General features: G+C 47.5%; 1 protein-coding gene across 1 annotated transcript in view; it reads left to right on the forward strand.

Annotated features, from left to right (window-relative positions):
• The window catches only part of PRKCH (protein kinase C eta), a 120,655-nt gene that overhangs the window by 11,084 nt on the left and 87,627 nt on the right, over nt 1-21,944 (forward strand). Inside the window, exon 2 of the mRNA XM_056851505.1 lies at nt 17,282-17,345. Within this exon, the coding sequence (XP_056707483.1) occupies nt 17,282-17,345 (64 nt within the window). The remainder of the gene's footprint in view (nt 1-17,281; nt 17,346-21,944) is intronic.

Raw genomic sequence — 21,944 nt, forward strand, 5'->3', positions numbered from 1 at the left:
GCTGCGAGTCCCCGTGGTGATCGTGTGGTAGATGTAAGTTTGTATCGAAGTCACGCAAAAGCAGAGGAAGTGGTTTCTTTCCAACCACACGTTTGAGAGCCAATGGTATAGGCATCAATTCAGTGAAAACCGGGAGGAGATATCATCGCATGCCTGGTGCTGTACCTTCCTGTAAATGACTTGGCCCCAGCCAGCCACCTCTCCTCTTTAGACTCTGAGCACTGGAAATCTGACAACACTGAACCACAAAGACTTAAGGGGTCTCTTTCCCCCCTAAAACGTTTAATCACTAGGGAAACCTCATGTTGTTTTAAAAGCAGACTGCAAGGAAGAAGATATTTTGAATAATGGCATAGCTGTAAGAATTATCTTACAGTTTCTTGTGCTCCTGCCAGCAGGGCAGGTTCAAGGGCAGCTGTTGTTACGTGGTTTTGGCAGCGTTGGTTGTGTGTGGCAGGTGCGGAGAGAAGGGTGCTTTTGGCAGGTCTGCACATTTTAACATGGGTGTCTAGTTTCAGAACTGGAGCAGGGACGGCTAGAGCCTCTCTCTTTTTTAAAAGAATATTTGATCTCTTTTGCTTTGTTTGCTCTGCTGAGTCGCTTTTCAGCCAGAGCTGTTCCTTCTCACTGTGCTAATCTTCCCAATTAGTTGGAAGGGGACAGAGCAGGGAAAATCAGCTCCTGGATATAGGGTTGACAGGTCCCCCCCATGCCACTGGAAGGAGCTTTGCTGGGGCGGGGGCATGTTCCCCATGGGTGAAGCATGTGCCGCGCGATGACGTCACTTCCGGTCTTGCCCTGGAAGCACCGGCATCACACGGGATGCTCTAGTCTAGCCATTCCTCCAAAAACTGGGAACCATACTGCACAACGTCATGGTTCTTCCCTTCCTCAATCGCTGCTCTCCTCGGGCTCCACTCCCATCCTGGAGTTGGCTACCCTACTGCCATATCGGCATACTCCCTAGGGTTGCCAACCTCCAGGTGGTAAAGCAAACCAAAAACAGCACGCAAGAACAATGTGATATAAATACAAATACAAGTGAAAAGGTGAAATAAGCAAAAACACAAACAGAACAAAACGCACAAATATATACAACAAAGCCTTCTGTCTACTTCTTCCTGCAAAAGAGAAAAGTAAGATTATATAGAACAAGCATTTTCAAGATCTGTGATCTGAATACTTGCCTTTGAACCTGTTATATTATATCAGTTTCTGACGATTGTTTGAATTGTCTAGGCTGGGAATTTTTTGTTGTATATATTTGTGCATTTTGTTCTGTTTGTATTTTTGCTTATTTCACCTTTTCACTTGTCACTTTAATATATTTGTATTTATATCATATTGTTCTTGAGTGCTGTTTCTGGTTTGCTTTACCTACTATACAGCACAGAGCCTTCCCTTTTTTTCCAACCTCCAGTTGGTGGCTGGAGATCTCCTGGGATTACAACTGATTTCCAGGCGACAGAGATCAGTTAACCTGGAGAAAATGGCTGCTTTGGAAGGTGGATTTTATGGCATTATATCCCAGCAAAGTATCTCCCTTCCGCAAGCCCTGCCCTCAGGCTTCACCCCCAAAATCTCCAGATAAGTTTCTGTAAATGAATGGTTTTACATGTATTGTGTTATGCACTTCTAGAAACTGTTGAAAATATAACTCAGTGGAAGTTAAGTTTAATATTGAAGCTATGTTTCATTGCAACTTATTTATTGTCTAGACATTAACTTATTGTCTAGACATTAGGAACTTAACTTATTGTCTAGACATTAGGAAGAATTTCCTAACAGTTAGAGTGGAACAGTCCTCAGTGGAACAGGCTTCCTCGGGAGGTGGTAAGCTCTCCTTCCCTGGAGGTTTTTAAGAAGAGGTTAGATGGCCATCTGTCAGCAATGCTGATTCTGTGACCTTAGGCAGATGATGAGAGGGAGGGCATCTTGGCCATCTTCTGGTCACTAGGGGTATGGAGGGGGGAGGTAGTTGTGAATTTCCTGCATTGTACAGGGGGGGGGGGTTTGGATGATGGCCCTGGTGGTCCCTTCCAACTCTATGATTCTATGATTCTATGATTTAAATGCTAAACTATATCCCAGTGGCAAGCTTCCAGGTAATAGCTGGAGATCTCCCGCTATTACAACTGATCTCCAGCCGATAGAAATCAGTTCCCCTGGAGAAAATGGCCGCTTTAGCTATTGGACTCTATGGCATTGAAGGCCGTCCCCAAACTCTGCCCTCCTCAGGCTAGGAGGTTGGCAAGCCGATGGGTTAAGAATGCAGCATCGAAATGCTTCAGAGGGGTGTCAATCATCACAGGAGCTTTTCAAGCGGTCTCTGTTATAAATAGCCCTTGTGGCAAAGAGTGCAGGAGCTAATGGCCCACCGGAAAGTTTGCCGTGGAGAGGTGGAAAGAATGAGGTGGCTGGCGACGCTCGGGACACCCACACATTTCAAGAGAGCGGCTTTATCAGTGGGCCACAGGGCGTCTCGCTGCAAAGAGCAGAGTTCCTGTGGAAACAGTTGCTGCAACTGCACATACCCCCCCCCCCCAAGATGCTGAGCTCCCTGTCTTGCAAAGCAGGTGACGGTAAACTAACCAGAACAGGTCCATTTCATTTTTTTAAAAAGAACAAAAGTTTGTACCCCATCCTGCCCCCCCCCCCGAGCCTCTTGAGGTTTAAAAGATTCTATAAAAAGAAAAGAAAAACCTTTGTGAACTTTCAATCTTACAGCAGATGTGGTGGTAAGTACTGTAAAATACCTGCAAAATGCATTTAGCAACACTTGCTCTCTGGATACGCAATTAAGGGAGGGAAGCAGGTGGAAGAAGACATTTATTTTGCAGGTTTGGGGAAAAACACACACACACAGTTAAAGGGTTCAGGTAGTAGGTGGTGTGAAAGACCCCTGCCTGAGACCCTGGAGAGCCGCTGCTGGTCTGAGTAGACACTACTGACTTTGATGGACCAGGGGTCCGATTCAGTAGAAGGCGGCTTCATGTGTAGCCTAGACAATAATAGCAATGCTTTAATGTTAACAACTCAAAGCACTTAATGTGTGTTGTCTTTGAGAATCATATAAAGGCCCTTTAAGGAAAACCAATTATCGCCCTCTATTAAAGATGGAAGGTGCACATTTGATTCAAGGCTGAGCATGTGGTTGCTCATAATTGAGCAGAAATTTGAAAGGGGTTCGTCACCGCTGATCTTGTGTTGCCATTGTACCTCTGTGTATTTGAATGTGTGTGTGTGTGTGTGTGTGTGTGTGTGTAAAATGCCTTCAAGTCGCAGCCGACTTATGGCGACCCCTTTTGGGGGTTTCATGGCAAGAGGTGGTTTGCCAGTGCCTTCCTCTGCACAGCAACCCTGGTATTCCTTGGTGGTCTCCCATCCAAATTCTAACCAGGGCTGAACCCTGCTTAGCTTCTGAGATCTGACGAGATCAGGCTAGCCTGGGCCATCCAGGTCAGGGCGTGTATGAATGACACTGCACTAAAAAATTAAATTCCCTTGTACTCAAGGCTTTGCATTCCTGAGATCCAGTATGACATGCTGATTAAAATGTCAAATTTGGACTGGGGAGACCAATCACAATGGGTAGCCATGTTAGTCTGTTTGTAGCAGTAGAAATGAGCAAGAGTCCAGTAGAACCTTAAAGACTAACAAAATTTCTGGCAGGCTAGGAGCTCTCGTGAGCCACAGCTCACTACTTACCAGAAATCGCCGCAGTAATGTGTTCTGGATATTTTGAAAAACATTTTTGTCCATTCTCAAGGCATGAGATTGTAGTCTTTGCATTATTAGAAAAATCTATACCTTCACTATTGGAGGAGGGGACATGGGGTGTGTTCTACATCACTTTCAAGAAAAATCCAGTATGCTGAGAAGAAGAACAATGAACGAATTTCAAAAGAACTGGATGTGTTATTTTGAATATGCAAAGTTGAAGATATAAAATAAAATAAGATATTAGTGTGTATTAGTATAGAGAGTAGAGAGTAGACACAGTCATCTTGGAAGGCATGATAGTAAAAGCTTAAACTTTTTAAAGAAATTAAATAATACTGAAGAAGTCATAGTGGATAGCAGAAATATTAAACAACAATACAGTTTAACCAGAATATAATTAGTAAGACAACATTGAGATGACTGGGACTTTAAGAAATGTTGAACGTTAACCCTGGAAGAAGCCATTTAATAAAATGTTTCTTGAGGGGGAGGAGATTTTTAAGTAGCGCTGGATTCAAGTGTGAGGGATGAACACATGAAGCTGCCTTATACCGAATCAGACCCTTGGCCCATCATAGTCAGTATTGTCTACTCAGACCGGCAGTGGCTCTCCAGGGTCTCAGGCAGAGGTCTTTCCCATCACCTACCTGCCTAGTCCCTTTAACCGGAGATGCCGGGGATTGTACCTGGGACCTTCTGAATGCCAAGCAGATGCTCTACCACTGAGCTACAACCCTTCCCCACTGCTTTCACCACGGCTTCCTGCCCTCCTTCCAGTGTCCCCGTCAGCGTTATGCCATGTGTGAAAGCCGGTGTGGTATAGTGATTAGCATGATGGACTAGTATCTGGGAGAAGAAGAAGAAGAAGAGTTGGTTTTTATATGCTGACTTTCTCTACCTCTTAAGGAAGACTCAAACTGGCTTATAATCACCTTCCCCTCCCCACAACAGACACCCTGTGAGGTAGGTGGGGCTGAGAGAGCTGTGACTAGCCCAAGGTCACACAGCTGGCTTCATGTGTAGGAGTAGGGAAACAAAGCCAGTTCACCAGATTAGCGTCCACCACTCATGTGGAGGAGTCGGACTCGGGAATCAAACCCGGCTCTCCGGATCAGAGTCCTCTGCTCCAAACCACCTCTCTTAACCACTACACCACGCTTACCCAGGTCTGAATCCCGACTCTGGCATGAAGCTTGGTTGGGTATCCGTGGGCCAGTCACAAACACAGGGTTGTTGTGAGGATAAAATGGAGGAGAGGAGAACAATGTCAGCTGTTTGGGGCCCCATTGGGGAGAAAGGCCGGGTATAAATAAATGAAATAAATCAATAGTTGGATGCTGGGGAGCTCTCTGCAGTGATCAGGACTGCTCAAGCCCTCCACAGCCTCCAGATTCTCTCTATGCTCCTTGCATGCCGTCCAGGCCCAACTCAAACATCATGTCTACATAAAGTGCTATCAAGTTGCAGCCAAGTTATGGCAACCAAAACGATCAGGGCACCACAGCAACTGCCCTATGAGGAGCAGTTAAAACATTTAGGGCTGCTTGGAAAGAAGGCGGTTAAGGGGAGACATGACAGAGGTCTATAAGATTATGCATGGTATGGAGAGAGTGGACAGGGAGCAGCTTTTCTCCCTCTCTCATAATACTAGAACGTGGGGTCATCTGCTGAAGCTGGAGGGCGAGAGATTCAAAACTGATACAAGGAAGTATTTCTTCACACAACACATAGTTGAATTGTGGAACTCCCTGCCCCAGTATGTGGTGACTGCTGCCAACTTGGAAGGCTTGAAGAGGGGAGTGGACATGTTCATGGAGGATAGGGCTATCCATGACTACTAGTCAAAATGAATACTAGTGCATACCTATTCTCTCCAGGATCAGATGAGCATGCCTATTATATTAGGTGCTGTGGCAGGATAATGCTGCTGCAGTCGTCTTGCTTGTGGGCTTCCTAGATGCCCCTGGTTGGCCACTGTGTGAACAGACTGCTGGAGTTGATGGGCCTTGGTCTGATCCAGCAGGGCTTTTCGTATGTTCTTATGGCGACCCCACAGGGTTTTCAAGGCAAGAGACGAAGTGAGGTGGTCCGCCATTGCCTGCCTCTGCATAGCAGCCCCGGACTTCCTTGCTGGTCCCCCATCCAAGGACTAACCGGGGCCAATCCTGCTTAGCTTCCGAGATCTGGCAGGATTGGGCTAGCCTGGGCTGTCACAGGAAAAGAAATGATTATCCTGACTCCCTGCCTGCCACCCAGATGATCAAGGTTTGGGGAATTTTCTCCCCCAGGCTGTGTCATGTTATGCTCTGTGTACAGGCGGACTTTTGCACATGTGGACAATGCAAGAGCTATCTTCGTGCATGCACATGGATTGTTAAGCTCTGCACATGGCGAATGAACTGGGCAGTTCCCTTCTGCACGCCATGTACCTCCCTTGGGCAAGGGCTAATGACAGGTTGCTCATACCACCCCAGAAACTGAAGTTGCCAGTGACTACCTTTCCTCGTCTTCTCCCTCCTCCCCATCATTTGTAGGGCATAGAGACCATGCTCAGTGCTTCGTTTGCTGCCATTCTTGGAACAAGGCCTGACAGATTTTATCCAAACTTCCCTTGTTGGTTTGAACTTTCTAGTTTGACATAGCTTTGACATCCTTCTCGGCCAAGGGTTACTCCTTTCCTTCCTGATTTCAGTTCTGGTTGAACCGCTTCAGGGAGGATTCCCAACTTCAGGCTTTTGGGGCAGAGCCTGATGAGGGCGGGGTTTGGGGAGGAGAGGGACTTCAATGCCATAGAGTCCAATTGCCAAAGTGGCCATTTTCTCCAGGGGAACTGATCTTTGTCGGCTGGCGATCAGTTGTAACAGCAGCAGATCTCCAGCTAGTACCTGGTGGCTGGCAACCCTAGATTGGGGAGAGGATAAAAGGGAAGAGGAGAGTATGCAACCCTGTGCACCTAAAAGGAAAAATAAGGTAAAAATAGACGTTGTGCAAGTTACACAGGCTGGTTGTGTGGTCCATGTTTTCCCTCTTTGTGAATTGTAGTAAGTATTTTCCAGGAAAGAAACAGCCGGGAGACAGCACTTGGGAATGAGATTATACTCATACAATTACTCAGGTGGCACATGAAACATATGCAGTTATGAAACGTATACAAAGAAGGATGCTTCCTTGTGAGGTATTTCATTTCACTGAGGCATTTTTACACAATTGAGGAAGTGTCATTTATGAAAAATTGTAGGGCCAGGCTCTTGGGGAATTGCCTGATGCTATTACAAACATGATTTCATTACATTGGCCTTTCCCCCCTTTAAACAATGTGCCTCACCTATTATTATTTATACAACACCCTGATATACATGCTGCCTAGGTTTGCCATGTCCCTCTTCCAATATTATTAGTAGTGAGCATCAGGATTTGATTCATTGTGTCTCAGCGGCAGCCAAGAAGATTCAGTGATGAATGCCAAGTGCATTGGTAACCTTTGGAGGGAGCCAGTAATTCCAGAGGTAAAGAGTTGGTCATTGAAACCCTAGGCCTTGGCTACTAGGGTTGCCAGGTCACCCCTCTCTTCTGGCGGGAGGCTTTGGGGCGAAGCGGAGGCAGGGATCGGGTGCGTGCAGCTGCACCGATGTGATCACGTCACTTCCGGTTTACACCCAGAAGTGCCACATCACAACGGGCCTTTTACCACTCAAACTGGGAGTTTGAGTGGTAAAAAACGCCGTTATGATACGGCGCTTCCGGGTAGGGTTGCCAACCTCCAAGTACTAGCTGGAGATCTCCTGCTATTACAACTGATCTCCAGCCGACAGAGATCAGTCCACCTGGAGAAAATGGCCGCTTTGGCAATTGGACTCTATGGCATTGAAGTCCCTCCCCTCCCCAAACTCCGCCCTCCTCAGGCTCCGCCCCCCAAAAAACCCCCAGTGGCAATGAGGGACCTGGCAACCCTACTTCCAGGTGTAAACCGGAAGTGACACAATCACGTTGGTGCAGCCGTGCGTGCAAACGATCTCTTCCGAGCCGGCCAATCTAAGCAACCTGGTAACCCTATTGGCTACGGTGAAGAACATAACAAACTATGCCAGTCTGAGAGACTATAGAGTTCAAATAGCTTCCAAACAATGTGGCAACTTTTTATAGTTTTGGCAAGATTCTGGACAAATATATGCACTGGATCCTGTGGTTCCACGATATTTCTTATAGCCCAAGGAATGTTCTCCTAACACTAGAGACTCTTCCACTATAGAGCCTCCTTTGTCAGGAGAAAGTGTCTTGTGGTAGAGGTAAAGCACCCCTGTTAAGTGGAATGGATCTGTAGAATCCATCCAGCCCACAGATTTGAAAGTATAATAAGAGAAGTACTGGCATGCTATGCATACAAATGAAATGGAGCTCAATATAATGTAGTTAATATACGCTAAATCTTGTTTGTGTTGTAAGGGTTGCATTAAAAAAAATTAACCAAGAAAGCTGCTTTTGGACGAATTCCAGATTAGAATCACAGAGTTGGAAGGGGCCACGCAGGCCATCCGGTCCAACCCCCTACTCAATGCAGGATCAGCCTAGAGCAGGGGTGGGGAACGTCAGGCCCGGGGGCCGTTAAAGGCCCATGAAATCATTTGTTCTGGCCCTTTGTGGGTCCTGGCAGATCTCTAGCTCAGAAGTATCTAAGACTGGTGATCCGCTCCCTCTAGGGTTGCCAACTGCCAGGTAGTGGCTATATATAACTCTATGATAAGTGTATTTGAATGATCCACAAAGGCTACAAGGCCAATGTTACATGAAAATTACACTGGTACTACAAAAAGTAAGAAAAGTACAATCACATTCATTCCAAAAATACAATCTTCTCTGAAGGATGGTGCACAGTGACGATGCCTAGGGATCATTCAAATACACTTATCATAGAGTTATGTATAGCCATAGTCTGTGCTTAGTTACTAACCTTAGGTATTGGTACAGAGGTGTCCTTTTGGATTGCTAACTGCCAGGTAGTAGCAGGAGATCTCCTACTAATTCAACTGATTTCCAGCCGATAGAGATAAGATTACCTGGAGAAAAATGGCCGCTTTGGCCATTGAACTCTATGACATTTAAGTCCCTCCCCTCCCCAAACCCTGCCCTCTTCAGGCTCCGCCCCCAAAATCTCCCGCCGGTTGCGAAGAGGGACCCGGCAACCCTAGCTCCCTTCCGCAGACAGGAATAGCCTCTATTCAAGGTGGACGTGAGTTTGTTTTGCTGAGAAAAGGAACCTTTTTCCCCCTTGCAGAAGAGTTGTTAGCTATGGAGCTGCTAGGGCCACCCAAGAAACTGTGTTAACCCTTTCCCGCCCGGGCCGTGGAGAAACATATTCCCTCTGTAATACAAGAGGGCTGGGGGCGGAAGTGGTGACAATGGAGGGGTTAAAGGGGCAGGGCCAGAATGCGTGGGGGAGGCGGGTTCTTAGCCAGCGTGTCCTCATTTCACCCCTGCAGGCAGAGGTAGCAGGAGCCAGCTGTAGAATCTGGCCCCAACCGTGCGGAGCAGGAGCAACTCCAGTGTGTAGCCATCCTGTGCCACCAGGTGGGCGAGTACGCCACCGGTTGGATGCCTGCCTGCTTGCCCGCGCGCGGGGGAGGTGTCATCTGGGGCAGCTGCCTGCTTGGGGCTTGGTCAGCTAATTTTTAGGTTGATAATTTTGTATGGCCCGCGAATGATGTTATAAATATCCAAATGGTTTCCCACCCCTGGCCTAGAGCATCGCTGATAAGTGCTTGTCCAGCCTCTGCTTAAAGATTGCCAGAGAGGGGGAGCTCACCACCTCCCTAGGTAGCTGATTCTACTCTTGAGCAACTCTTACTGTAAAAAAACTTTTCCTAATATACCTTTCCACCTGCAATTTAAACCCGTTATTGTGAGTCCTATCCTCTGCTGCCAACAGGAACGGCTCCCTGCCCTCCTCTAAGTGACAGCCCTTCAAATGCGTCAAGAGAGCGATCATGTCCCCCCTCAACCTCCTCTTCTCCAGACTAAACATTCCCAACTCCCCCAGCCTTTCCTCATTGGCCTTGGTCTCCAGGCCCCTGATCATCCTCGTCGCTCTCCTCTGCACCCGTTAGACTCGATCCACATCCTTTTTGAAGCGAGGCCTCCAGAACTGCACACAAGACTCCAGGTGTGGCCTGACTAATGTTGTGTACGGCGGAACTATGACGTCTTGCTATTTGGATACTATGCCACTGTAGATGCACCCCAAGATCGCATTAGCTTTTTTTGTCACTGCGTCACTGTTCATATTTACCCCCAAGATCTTGTTCACACACACTGCTACCCAGAAGGGTATCCCCCATCCACAAGGTTGCCAACCTCCAGGTATTAGCTGGAGATCTCCCGTTATTACAACTGATCTCCAGCCAATAGAGATCAGTTCCCCTGGAGGAAATGGCCGCTTTGGCAATTGGACTCAATGGCATTGAAGTCCCTCTCCTCCCCAAACCCCGCCCTCCTCAGGCTCCACCCCTAAAACCTCCCACCAGTGGCGAAGCGAGACCTGGCAACCCTACCCATCCAGCATGCATGTCCCTCATTTTTGTCACCCAGAGGTAGAACACTGAGATGTAAATATCTTAATATGAAAAGAATTTTAAAAAGTGGGATGTGTGTGTGCCGTCAAGTCACAGCTGACGCATGGCAACCACATAGGGTTTTCAAGGCAAGAGACATTCGGAGGTGGTTTGCCATTGCCTACCTCCGTGTGGGCTGAGAGAGTTCGAAAAGGGGAGACATGAAAAGGGAGACATGATAGAGGTCTATAAAATTATGCATGGTTTGGAGAGAGTGGACAGGGAGAAGTTTTTCTCCCTCTCCCATAATACTATAACGCGGGGTCATCTGCTGAAGCTGGAGGGTGAGAGATTCAAAAACAGATAAAATTAAGTCTTTCTTCACACAACGCATAGTTAAATGGTGGAACTGCCTGCCCCAGGATGTGGTGATGGTTGCCAACTTGGAAGGCTTTAAGAGGGGAGTGGACATATTCATGGAGGAAAGGGGTATTCATGGCTATTAGTTAAAATAGATACTAGTCAAGCTGCATACCTATTCTCTCTAGTATCAGAGGAGCATGCCTATTATATTAGGTGCTGTGGAACGCAGGCAGGATGGTGCTGCTGCAGTCGTCTTGTTTGTGGGCTTCCTAGCGGCACCTGGTTGGCCACTGTGTGAACAGACTGCTGGACTTGATGAACCTTGGTCTGATCCAGCAGGGCCTTTCTTATATCCTTATGAAAAGAACTGTGACTGGCCCAAAGTCACCCAGCAGGCTTCAAGTGGAAGAGTGGGGAATTGAACCCGGTTCTCCAGATTAGAGTCCACTGCTCTTAAACACTACACCATGTTGGCTCTGGAAAAGTGGGATGGAAATATTTTAAACAAGTAATATTTCAAATGCCGTATCTCCTAGAAATGTGTGGTATGGACTTTATTCCCTTAAGCATACTTGCCTGGTAGGTCTTTCTCTCTTACTCTTCTTGACAATGAGTTCTTTGACCTAGAGAGAAAGTAAGGTGTGTGGGAAATAAAATATAAATTTAAGTCTAGCCCTGAGCGTTTTCCCTGTTCTCTCTTTATTTACCTCCACATCAGTGAGGCTCTTTTTTTAATGGAAAAAATGCTAAGCTTCACTTTCTCACATCTACTGGTTATACCTGTTTTACTGCTTTTGCAGATGCCATGTGTGGGTGTCGGTGAGTTCCCTGCAGAGAGCTCTCTTTGGGTGAATCATCAGTCAGTTTCTGTTGCGTTTGAGATGACGTGCAATTTAAAGATCCCGCGTTTTCAATTTTGCAACACGTTTCTCCTTAGGGTTAAATTGTGGAACTCCCTGCCCCAGGATGTGGTGATGGCTGCCAACTTGGAAGGCTTTAAGAGGAGAGTGGACATGTTCATGGAGGAGAGAGGTATTCATGGCTACTAGTCAAAATGAATACTAGTCATGATGCATACCTGTTGTCTCCAGGATCAGAGTAGCATGCCTATTATATTAGGTGCTGTGGAACACAGGCAGGACAGTGCTGCTGCAGTTGTCTTGTTTGTGGGCTTCCTGGTTGGCCATTGTGTGAACAGACTGCTGGACTTGATAGACCCTGGTCTGATCCAGCATTGCTTTTCTTACGTTCTTAGGGTTAACTGGCCTGGAAATGGTTTCCTATGGAGACGAGAAGATTGAGGCACTGGGAAGTTATTATGTCCCAGCGGTATAGAGCATGTGCTTTGCTGTAAGACGATAAGGGCTTTCAGCCTGAATAAGGATGGGTGGGGGGTGGAGTTCTCTCAGAATTACCATTAATCTCCAGATTAAAGAGATCAGTTCACCTGGATAAAATGGCACCTTTGCAGGGTGGACACTATGGTATACCATAGAGTCCAGGAGAAATGGAAGCCCTAGAATAGCTGCAGAGGGTAGATGCTCTAAGACTTTTGTTCCTCCTGTGGTGTACCATAAAGACTAGAACCAACTGATTGTCACCTATGAAGATACTGAAGGCAAAAGGCAAAAAGACGGGGTGGAAGTACTATTGGCTGGAATCTTCCGATGGGCTTTCAGAAAGGATTTTTCTCCTTAATAAAAACCTGATGAGGATTTTGAGAGGGTTTTTTTAAAAAAATGGTTGGCCATTTATGCTTGGTAATTAGCAGTGTGTTCCAGGCTGAATTGCCCCACATATTTTGTTGAGTTTCTCACGGGTGGACCGTCGTGCAGGAAGCGACTGCGAAGCCGGCGCATACCTGCTTTACATTACTTAAGAGCCCCTTTAATGCGACCCTTGTGTTTGCTCCGCCCCTACACCGAAGAATCCCCTGAAGGAACCATGCAAAACGCCGCGCTTTAGCTGTGTGTGTGTGTGGGGGGGTTGAATTTCTCCTTTTACGTCGGGACCGTGAATAGCCATTTTAAAGGTCGCATTTCAAAAAAGAGCTTTGAGCGAGATTCAAAACTGACCCAGCCTAAATGGCCTTGAGTGGATGCTGTGCAGTTATACCAGCACAAATACGTAGGATCAAAAGGTTAGTACGATACACAGAACACATGAATACAGAAGTCTACCAGCGATGTAAGGTGGGGAAGATGTGGGTGGGAGTGATATAACGCAGGAAATTTAAATTTTGGTGGGAGGAAGTGATTTCACCGGCAAGGGAGGAGTTGGATGATATGACCTTTGGCCCGGATGTGACATCACAATCCCACCGAGGTCCCTCCCGTCCTCAAGCTCCACCCTCCCCAGTTACCACCCATGCATCTCCAGCCATTTCCTAAGCTGGAGTTGGCAAACCCAACGGTGATGGGTATTCTGAAGCAGGGGTTCCGGCAGTGGGTCCCGTCTGCCTTTCGTCACAGCAGCCTGTGGGTGGGGGACGCCTGTCGACCTAGTGTCTGCTGCTCTGCAGTGCCCTCACGGTGGATGGCCAGAGGTGGTACTGCAACTTCCAGTTGTGAAGATATGTTTGAAAGTAAGAGTCTGGCAGAATTTCAGAAGATGTAGGAGTGACTGAATAGGAATTGTAGGAGTCAGGGATAAGAGACCCAAGTACCCAGCTAAGCAAATGGCGCACAATAAAATTGATACTGGCTCGCCGGAATTAGAGCTCATCTCCAGACTACAGAGATAGGTGACCCTGGAGAAAAATGGCTACTTTGGAGGGTGGACTTTATGGCATTGTACCCCACCGAGGTCCTTGCCCTCCCCAAGTTCCATCCCCATATCTCCAGGAGTTTCCCAACCTGCATCTGGCCACCTTACCCGCCCCCCCCCATCCCCTGCCAATGGCCGGGAGGGGGGACATGGCAACCCTAGGCCTGCATCAAGTGGGTTTGTTTTGTTTTAGAGATCAACATATGAATCCCTTGTATTATGTCTAGTATAGCTGGGGTTGCCAACTGCGGGTGGGTAAATTCCTGGAGGTTTGGGAGTGGAGTCTGGGGAGGGGCAGGAGCTCAGCAGGGTACAATACCTATAGACCACTTTTCTGAGCATCCATTTTCTCCAAGGGAACTGATCTCTGTGGTCTGAAGATCAGATGTGATTCTAGGAACCCTAAGCACAGTCCTTAGCAGCTCTAACATGTGCCTTTTGGAAAACTCTCTTCTAAGGACAGGGTAAGAATTAACTGGTCGTTTTCTTTAAAAGCATAAGCAAGACAAATAAGAGGCGAAAGCTTGAGGATATTATGTATTGCTGTAATCTTCCCTAGACATCTAGGGTGTGTTCATATTCAAGCACATAATATTGCTTTAAATGGCTTACAAAAACTCATCATCCGTAAATGTTACTACAACCTGATTTTTTTTTTAATTTAAAGGAGTATACTTCAGGTTATGAATCCCTCATTTCCGAAATCATAAGACTGCTTTAAATGGCTTATAGAAACTTGGCATCAGTAAATGTTACTACAACCTGAATGTTGTTTTTTTAATTTAAAGAAGTATACTTTAGGTTACGACTCTCTCATTTCCGAAAAGCACCCACATCCTGTGGTTTACATAAAAACAGGGAGGGGCTAAGTCCCCCATGGATCAAAAGATGCAGTTTTCTATTTGTGGCAACAAGATGACTTCATGCACAACAGTGAGGGTTTGCGGGGGTGTGTGTGTGTTGGAGCTTCTTGTGCTCCTAGTTCAAACTGTGTCTGGGTTAGGACTGCAAATTGAAGCCTGGAGCCAGCAGTGAAAATTGGCACTTTTATGGCCACTGCTTGTGGGCTTCCCAGCAGCTAGAGTTGCTAGCCAGTGGCTGGCAATCAGTGGGAGTCTGAAAGGGGCGGGGGACATGGGGGCATCATTGGCATCTGTAAAGCCCTTAAAAAAAATGGTTTGTTTAAGAAGATAATACAAGCATGGGCATCTGCTTGGCGTGCAGAAGGTCCCAGGTTCAATCCCCGCCATCTCCAGTTCAAGGGACTAGGCAAGCAGGTGATGGGAAAGACCTCTGCCTGAGATCCTGGAGAGCAGCTGTCGGTCTTAGTAGACAATACTGACTTTGACGGACCAAGGGTCTGATTCAGTATAAGGCCGCTTCATGTGTTCATGCCTCGGAGGTATTGTGGGTTCAATTAAGCAATAAAGCGAAGCGCAATAAAATGAGGTGTTCCTGTATGAATATCGGGGTGGGGGATGCAATCCTTTCTCATGGGAGGAGGGAGGAAGATTACAGATGGGGGTTCTGCCAAGTTACTATGATCGTCATCATGGCAGGATACTTATTGTTTTAAAGAAGGTGATTATTCATAAACAGATCAAGGTTTCTGAACTTACCAGGTTTGTTCACACTGTTAACAATTCGTAGACAGGCAATGGCAAACTACGGGGGTTACCGCACTTTGTATTCCCAGTGAGGTATTAAGTTTGAAAATGTTATAAAAACATCACTTTAAAAGGGTTTTTGGATACCACGGCTTATAAATGGTTGGAAGACGTCTTCACAGCTAAAGGGGCCAAACAAAGTGCGAACAGTATTTTTTATAACATTTTCAAACTCTCAATACATCGCTGGGAATACAAGTACGGTAACCCCCTACCTCTGTTCCAGCATGGTGTAGTGGTTAAGAGCGGTGGACTCTAATCTGGAGAACCAGGTTTGATTCCCCACTCCCCCACATGAGCGGCAGACTCTAGTCTGGAGAACCAGGTTTGTTTCCCCAGTCCTCCGCACGGGTGGTGGACCCTAAACTGGAGAACCAGGTTTGATTCCCACTCCTCCACATGAAGCCTGCTGGGTGACCTTGGGCCAGTCACAGTTCTCTCCAAACTTTCTCAGCCCCACCTACCTCACAAGGTGTCTGTTGTAGGGAGAGGAAGGGAAGGCGATTGTAAGCCAGTTTAAGACTCCTTAAAGGCAAAGAAAATTGGGTTATAAAAACCAACTCTTCTTCTTCTCCTCTCTTGCCTTGGAAACCCCATGGTCCTGGGGTTGCCATGAGTCGGTTGTAATTTGACAGCACACAGTTATTCTACTGGTTTGGTTTAGGAGGCAGGCAATCGAAGATTCTGCTGCTTACGAAGAATTCACTTCCTTTTCATTGCTTTTCCAGTCTCTTTAAGTTTTTCATTACATTCTTCAATATAGGTTGACAAAAGATCATTACAGCGTGTGAAAATATAGCAAGATATTCAGAAACAGCCCAGAATCTCTTATTTGAGTCAACAGATCATAGGCAAGGGATCAATTTTTGTGGACTTTTGTGTGGCTTCAATTTGGGCAGTTATTTTGCCGGCTATTAAAATGTCCCATATCATCCTGAAGCTCCATCAAGGGTACGGTATCCTCTGGGTGTCAGATGTATAGGATTACGCTTACCTATCCATATAGCACACAGGTAGGGTTGCCAGCTCTAGGTTTGGAAATACCTGGAGATTTTTGGGGGTGGAGCCTGAGGAGGGCGGGCCTTGGAAAGGGGAGGAACTTCAGTGCCATAGAGTCCAATTGCCAAAGCGGCCATTTTCTCCAGGGGAACTGATCTTTGTCGGCTGGCGATCAGTTGTAACAGCAGCAGATCTCCAGCTAGTACCTGGAGGTTGGCAACCCTACACACAGGAGACTGGCAGCTTCCACAGTATGCTTTTTTATCGTTTCACACGTACTTGGAACCACAACCTACACACAGAGAACTAGAACAGGGGCCCCTCCCATACAGGACTGGGAGGGGAACACAGAAACTAGTTTATGTGGACTCACTTAAAGCCACACACACAAACGTACATCTTAGGGGAAAGTAACAGAAGGGTCAGTTTGACATCTTCTGTGCACTACTATATTTTTGGAGACTGGGGTTCTGCCTTTGAGAGTCAGCGTGGTGTAGTGGCTAAGAGTGGTGGAGCAGTGGACTCTGATCTGGAGAACCAGGTTTGATTCCCCACTCCTCCACATGAGTGACAGAGGCTAATCTGGTGAACCGGGTTGGTTTCCCCACTCCTACATGTGAAGCCAGCTGGGTGATCTTGGGCTAGTCACAGCTCTCTTAGAGCTCTCTCAGCTTCACCTACCTCACAGTATGTCTGTTGTGGGGAGGGGAAGGGAAGAAGATTGTAAGCCAGTTTGATTCTCCCTTAAGTGGTAGAAAAGTCGGCGTATAAAAAACCAACTCTTCTTCTTCTTCTTCTTCTTCTTCTTCTTCTTCTTCCACACTTTCCTGTTGCCAGCCCTGGGTTGGGAAATACCTGGAGATTTTGGGGGTGGAGCCTGGGGAGGGCAAGGTTTGGGGAGGGGAGGGACCTCAGCAGGGTACAATGCCATAGAGTCCACCCTCCAAAGCAGCAATTTTCTCCAGGGGAACTGCTCTTGGTTGTCTGGAGAGCAATTGTCATAGCGGGAGACCACCAAGATCCATCTGGAGGTTGGCAACCTTACACAGCATGGAAATTATTTAGGAAAGAGATACTTGGAACTGGAATATATAATTCTGTCTCCTTGCTGTGGTCCTCGCCCTGCAGGCTGATAACATCCGTGATGATATCTGAGCCATCCCTGGAGTCTAAATTCATTTTGGTGATCTTTCCCCCCCAATTTTCCATCTGTTGCAGGTCGACCTGGAGCCAGAAGGAAAAGTGTTTGTAGCAATCACCCTCTCAGGAAGTTTCACTGAAGGTAAGAAGAATGCCCTTCCCTCCTCTTCTTCCCCCATTTCTTTTCTTTTTTTTAGCATGTCCTCATATCTTGACACTAGACAGGGCCAATGTCAGGGGTTGGCACCCTCGGGCAATTGACAGCCATCCGACAGCCAATTGAACATATCACTGAAGACATGGACGTTCGCCCTCCTCTCTCTTTTCACATATTAGGGATTATACAGGTTGAAGGCTGAAGCCCTTTTCCTTGTGTTCCCTGGCCTGATCCTAACTAGGTACCACACCTCTGGCACTGAGGAGGGCCCACAACTCACATGTGATTCTTTGTCTTAGGGGAGTGGCCGTGGCTCAGTGGTAGAGCATCTGCTTGGCATTCAGAAGGTCCCGGGTTCAATCCCCGGCATCTCCAGTTAAAGGGACTAGGCAAGTAAATGATGTGAAAGACCTCCGCCTGAGACCCTGGAGAGCCGGTCTGAGTAGACAACACTGACTTTGATGGACCCAGGGTCTGATCCAGTATAAGGCAGCTTCATGTGTTCATGTGTTTGTCTGGCAACATGCATAAAGGGGGAAGGGTGATGTTTACAGAAGAAGAAGTAGTGTTGGTTTTTATATGCCGACTTTATCTTTAAGGAGAATAAAACCGGCTTACAATCTCCTTCCCTTCCCCTTCCCACCACAGACACCTTGTGAGGTCGTTGGGGCGGAGAGAGTTTGGAAAGAACTGCGACTAGCCCAAGGTCACCCAGCTGGCTTCATGTGGAGGAGAGGAGAATCAAACACGGTTCTCCAGATTAGAGTCCGCTGCTCTTAACAGCTACACCACGCTGGCTGTGTCGAGGGCGTTGTGCTTTCCTCCTTCCTTCAAGAGGGAGTTGTGTTTGTGCGGGCGTACAAGGAAGAGAGGGCAGCCAGTTTAGCCGGATGGACCTGGGTCTTGACATGAGCTGCCGATGTCTGCAAATAGGCTCTCGTGATTGAACACACAACTTAATAATGGCAAAGAGTCCAGGTAGTTTTAGCATCCTGTTTGAGTGAAGGTGGGAGAGACTTGAATGAGAACAAAAGTCTTTTATTTTTAGAATGAATAGGCTGTCTCTCAGCTACATCTTGGTTCCCATTCAAGTCTCTACTAGAGTTCCCAGTGCTAGGCCAATGCTGGGAGGGCAGTCCCTAGAAAGGGTGGAGTTTGGGGCGGCTGTGATGTCACCTCTTCGTGAATCTCTAGGAATTTCCCTTCATCTCTGTGCACTGGTGGGAGCTTTCCAAGGCTGTGGCTGCGGTGCGCGATGCGCGCACACACCCCACGCAACACGCCTACATCACTTCCAGGTTTACCCAGAAGCAACGCGGACGCTCTAGCTATCTCACCCAAAACTCTATGGTTTCCATAGAGGTTTATCCGAGATTGCCAGAGTGTCCGCGCCACTTTCGGGTGGCAACCCGGTGGATCGGCGGGATTTTACCCGGCACCACCGGGCGCCTGGCAATCCTAGCTAAAGACCACAGAGACTAAGGGGAAATCCTAGAAGCATGGATGGGGGGGGGGGCGTTGTTTTCTCCCACTCCTCAGTTTCTTGACGGTGGGAGATTGAGGTGGGGGAAGACTGTTCCCTGCCGAACCCCCCAGTTAGGAAGCCTAATCTCTACTGGACTGTCAGCACTGAGAAACTAAGACCTTGTTCCTGTATACAGGAGAATTGAGGTAGTTGAATGGACTGCACTGTTTTAGGTGCTGGATTCTAGTTTGAGTGTTCTTCATAAAAGCTCCACGCAAGGAGAAGACTAGCAGACCAGGGGGGAAAGGCTCTACCCTCTCTCCCTGTTTTGGTATTCTAGTTTTCTATTTGCAGGGAGTTTTTAACCTGGGGGAAGATTCCAAACTACGATCTTTCACCACCAGTTGGAACTTCCGTTCTGCCACTTTATAGCCCTGCGTGTGAGAGCCAGACCATAAAAAAGTACATTTGCCCCTCATTTGTAGGTAATCCCTGGAAAATACTGAACATTTGCTTTAACTCCCCTGGTTCGTTCCTTATTTTTGTCCGTGGTATGACTTCCTCTTGGGGCTTCTGGCTCATGATTTTCCGAGAACTCTTTTGCTCCTTTGAGCTATGGAAGTATAACCTGTTCCCTTTATTTAAGCTTTCAACTTCTGTGTCGGCAGGGGCAGGAGAGGATAATAATGCTTTTGAGAACAGGGTGGAGGTGAGGTGGAGGGGAATGAAGTAGTAATTCTCTGAATACTGGTTGCAAAAGGGGCCAGAGCAGGGACAGGCATTGGCCGAGGGCTGTTAGCCTCCGGATACTATGGTCACTTTGGCCATTGGACTCTATGGCATTGAAGTTTGTCCCCTCTCCAAACCCCGCGCTCCTCAGGCTCCACCCCCAAAACGTCCTGCCGGTAGCAAAGAGGGACCTGGCAACTCTACAGTGGCCTCTGAGGTTTTTTTTTTTGTAGGCCTCCTGGGCGTTTGGTTGGCCATTGCAGGAAACAGGATGCTGGACTATTTATTTATTAACATTATAGGTAGCCTGCCTCTCTTGGTGAGACTCAAGATGCATTGTGTGGGTGTGTGCTATGCACCATCAGTAGGGTTGCCAGGTCCCTCTTCGCCACCGGTGGGAGATTTTTGGGACGGAGCCTGAGGAGGGTGGGGTTTGGGGAGAGGAGGGACTTCAATGCCATTGACTTTAATTGCCAAAGCGGCCATTTTTCTCCAGGTGATCTGATCTCTATCGGCTGGAGATCAGTTGAATTAGCAGGAGATCTCCTGCTACTACCTGGCAGTTGGCAATCCTAACCATCAGGTCACTTCTGACTTAATGGCAATCCTATGAATCAATGGAAGGGTTGCCAACCTCAAGATGACTGGAGATCTCCCGCTATTACAACTGATCTCCAGGCGACAGAGATGAGTTCCCCTGGAGAAAATGGCTGCTTTGGCAATTGGACTCTATGGCATTGAACTCCCTCCCCTCCCCAAACCCCACCCTCCCCTCCACCCCAAAAACCTCCTGCCGGTGGCAAAGAGGGACCTGGCAACCCTATTGATAGTCCAATGGTCTTAATCAGTAGAAGGTAGCTTCATGTTGTGATGGGGAACTGTGGCTCAGTAGTAGAGTTGCCAGTCTGCCAGTAAGAATGGGGGATCCCCTGCTCCACCCAGCTGGCATTTCCCACCACCATTGGCTGTCAGTCAATGTTATGATGTCACATCTGGGAAAACCCACTTCCCCCTGAAAGTAATGCTGGTCCTCTCTAGGAATCACCAAAAACTCTATGGTTTTACCATAACGTTTCCTAAAGAGGTGTGATGTCAGTTCTGGGGAAAGCCTGGAAGCGATGTCACCAACGCCCTCCCATGACCCTGCCCGCCCAGTCTCCTCTTGATTGCTAGGCTTGGCAACCCTAGTGGTAGAGCATCGTCTTGGTATGCAAAAGGCCCCAGGTTTATACTCTAGCATTTTTAGTTAAAAGTATCAGGTAGGAGGTGATGGGAAAGCCCTCTGCCCCAGATGGTGGAGAGTCACTTCCTGTCAGAGTAGATAAGACTGAACTTGATAGACTGATAGTCTGACTTGATATAAGGATGCTTCATATAAAGCAACATAGACAACGTTCATAATCTACCTGCCACCAACCAAACAGTATCTCTCTTCACCCATTTTTAGGGTTGCCAGGTCTCTCTTTGCCAGCGGCAGGATGTTTTTGGGGCAGAGCCTAAGGAGGGTGGGATTTGGGCAGGGAAGGGACTTCAATGCCATAGAATCCAATTGCCAAAGCGGCCAATTTCTCCAGGTGAACTGATCTCTATCGGCTGGAGATCAGTCGTAATAACAGGAGATCTCCAGCGAGTACCTGGAGGTTGGCAACCTTACGCTCAGTTGTAATTCTGAGACATCACCAGGCCCTACCCGGAGGTTAGCAACCCTACTGAGGAAGGCAGGGTTTGGGGAAGGGAGGGACCTCAGAAGGGTAGAATGCCATGGAGTCCAATTGCCAAAGTTGCCATTTTCTCCAGGTGAACTGATATCTATCAGATGGAGAAGAAGAAGAAGAGTTATTTTTTATATGCTGACTTTCTCTACCACTTAAGGGAGACTCAAACCGGCTTACAATCACTTTCCCTTCCCCTCCCCACAACAGGCACCTTGTGAGGTAGGTGAGGCTGACAGAGCTCTAAGAGAGCTGTGACTGGCCCAAGGTCACCCATCTGGGTTCATGTGGAGGAGTGGGGAAACCAACCCGGTTCACCGGAATAGCGTCCACCGCTCACGTGGACAAGTGGGGAATCAAACCCAGTTCTCCAGATCAGACTCCACCACTCCAAACCACCACTCTTAACCACTACATCACGCTGGAGATCAGTTGTAATATCAGGAGATCTCCAGCGAGTCCCTGGAGGTTGGCAACCCTACCCATTTCGAACACCCTCCGAATCATACTTTATTTGTGTGTCGAATATTAATGGCGAGCCATTTGCAGCCTCAGCAGCTCTGTCTCACTTGTGGTGCCTTCTGCAGGAATGTGGCGCTCGTGATTCAGCTACGGAAGAAAATAAAACACAAGTTTGGGCCTGCCCCCTTTCTCATCTTTCCAAATCTCATGCAATTA

The sequence above is a fragment of the Euleptes europaea genome, chromosome 6 (assembly GCF_029931775.1).
Source record: "Euleptes europaea isolate rEulEur1 chromosome 6, rEulEur1.hap1, whole genome shotgun sequence".
NCBI lineage: Eukaryota > Metazoa > Chordata > Lepidosauria > Squamata > Sphaerodactylidae > Euleptes > Euleptes europaea.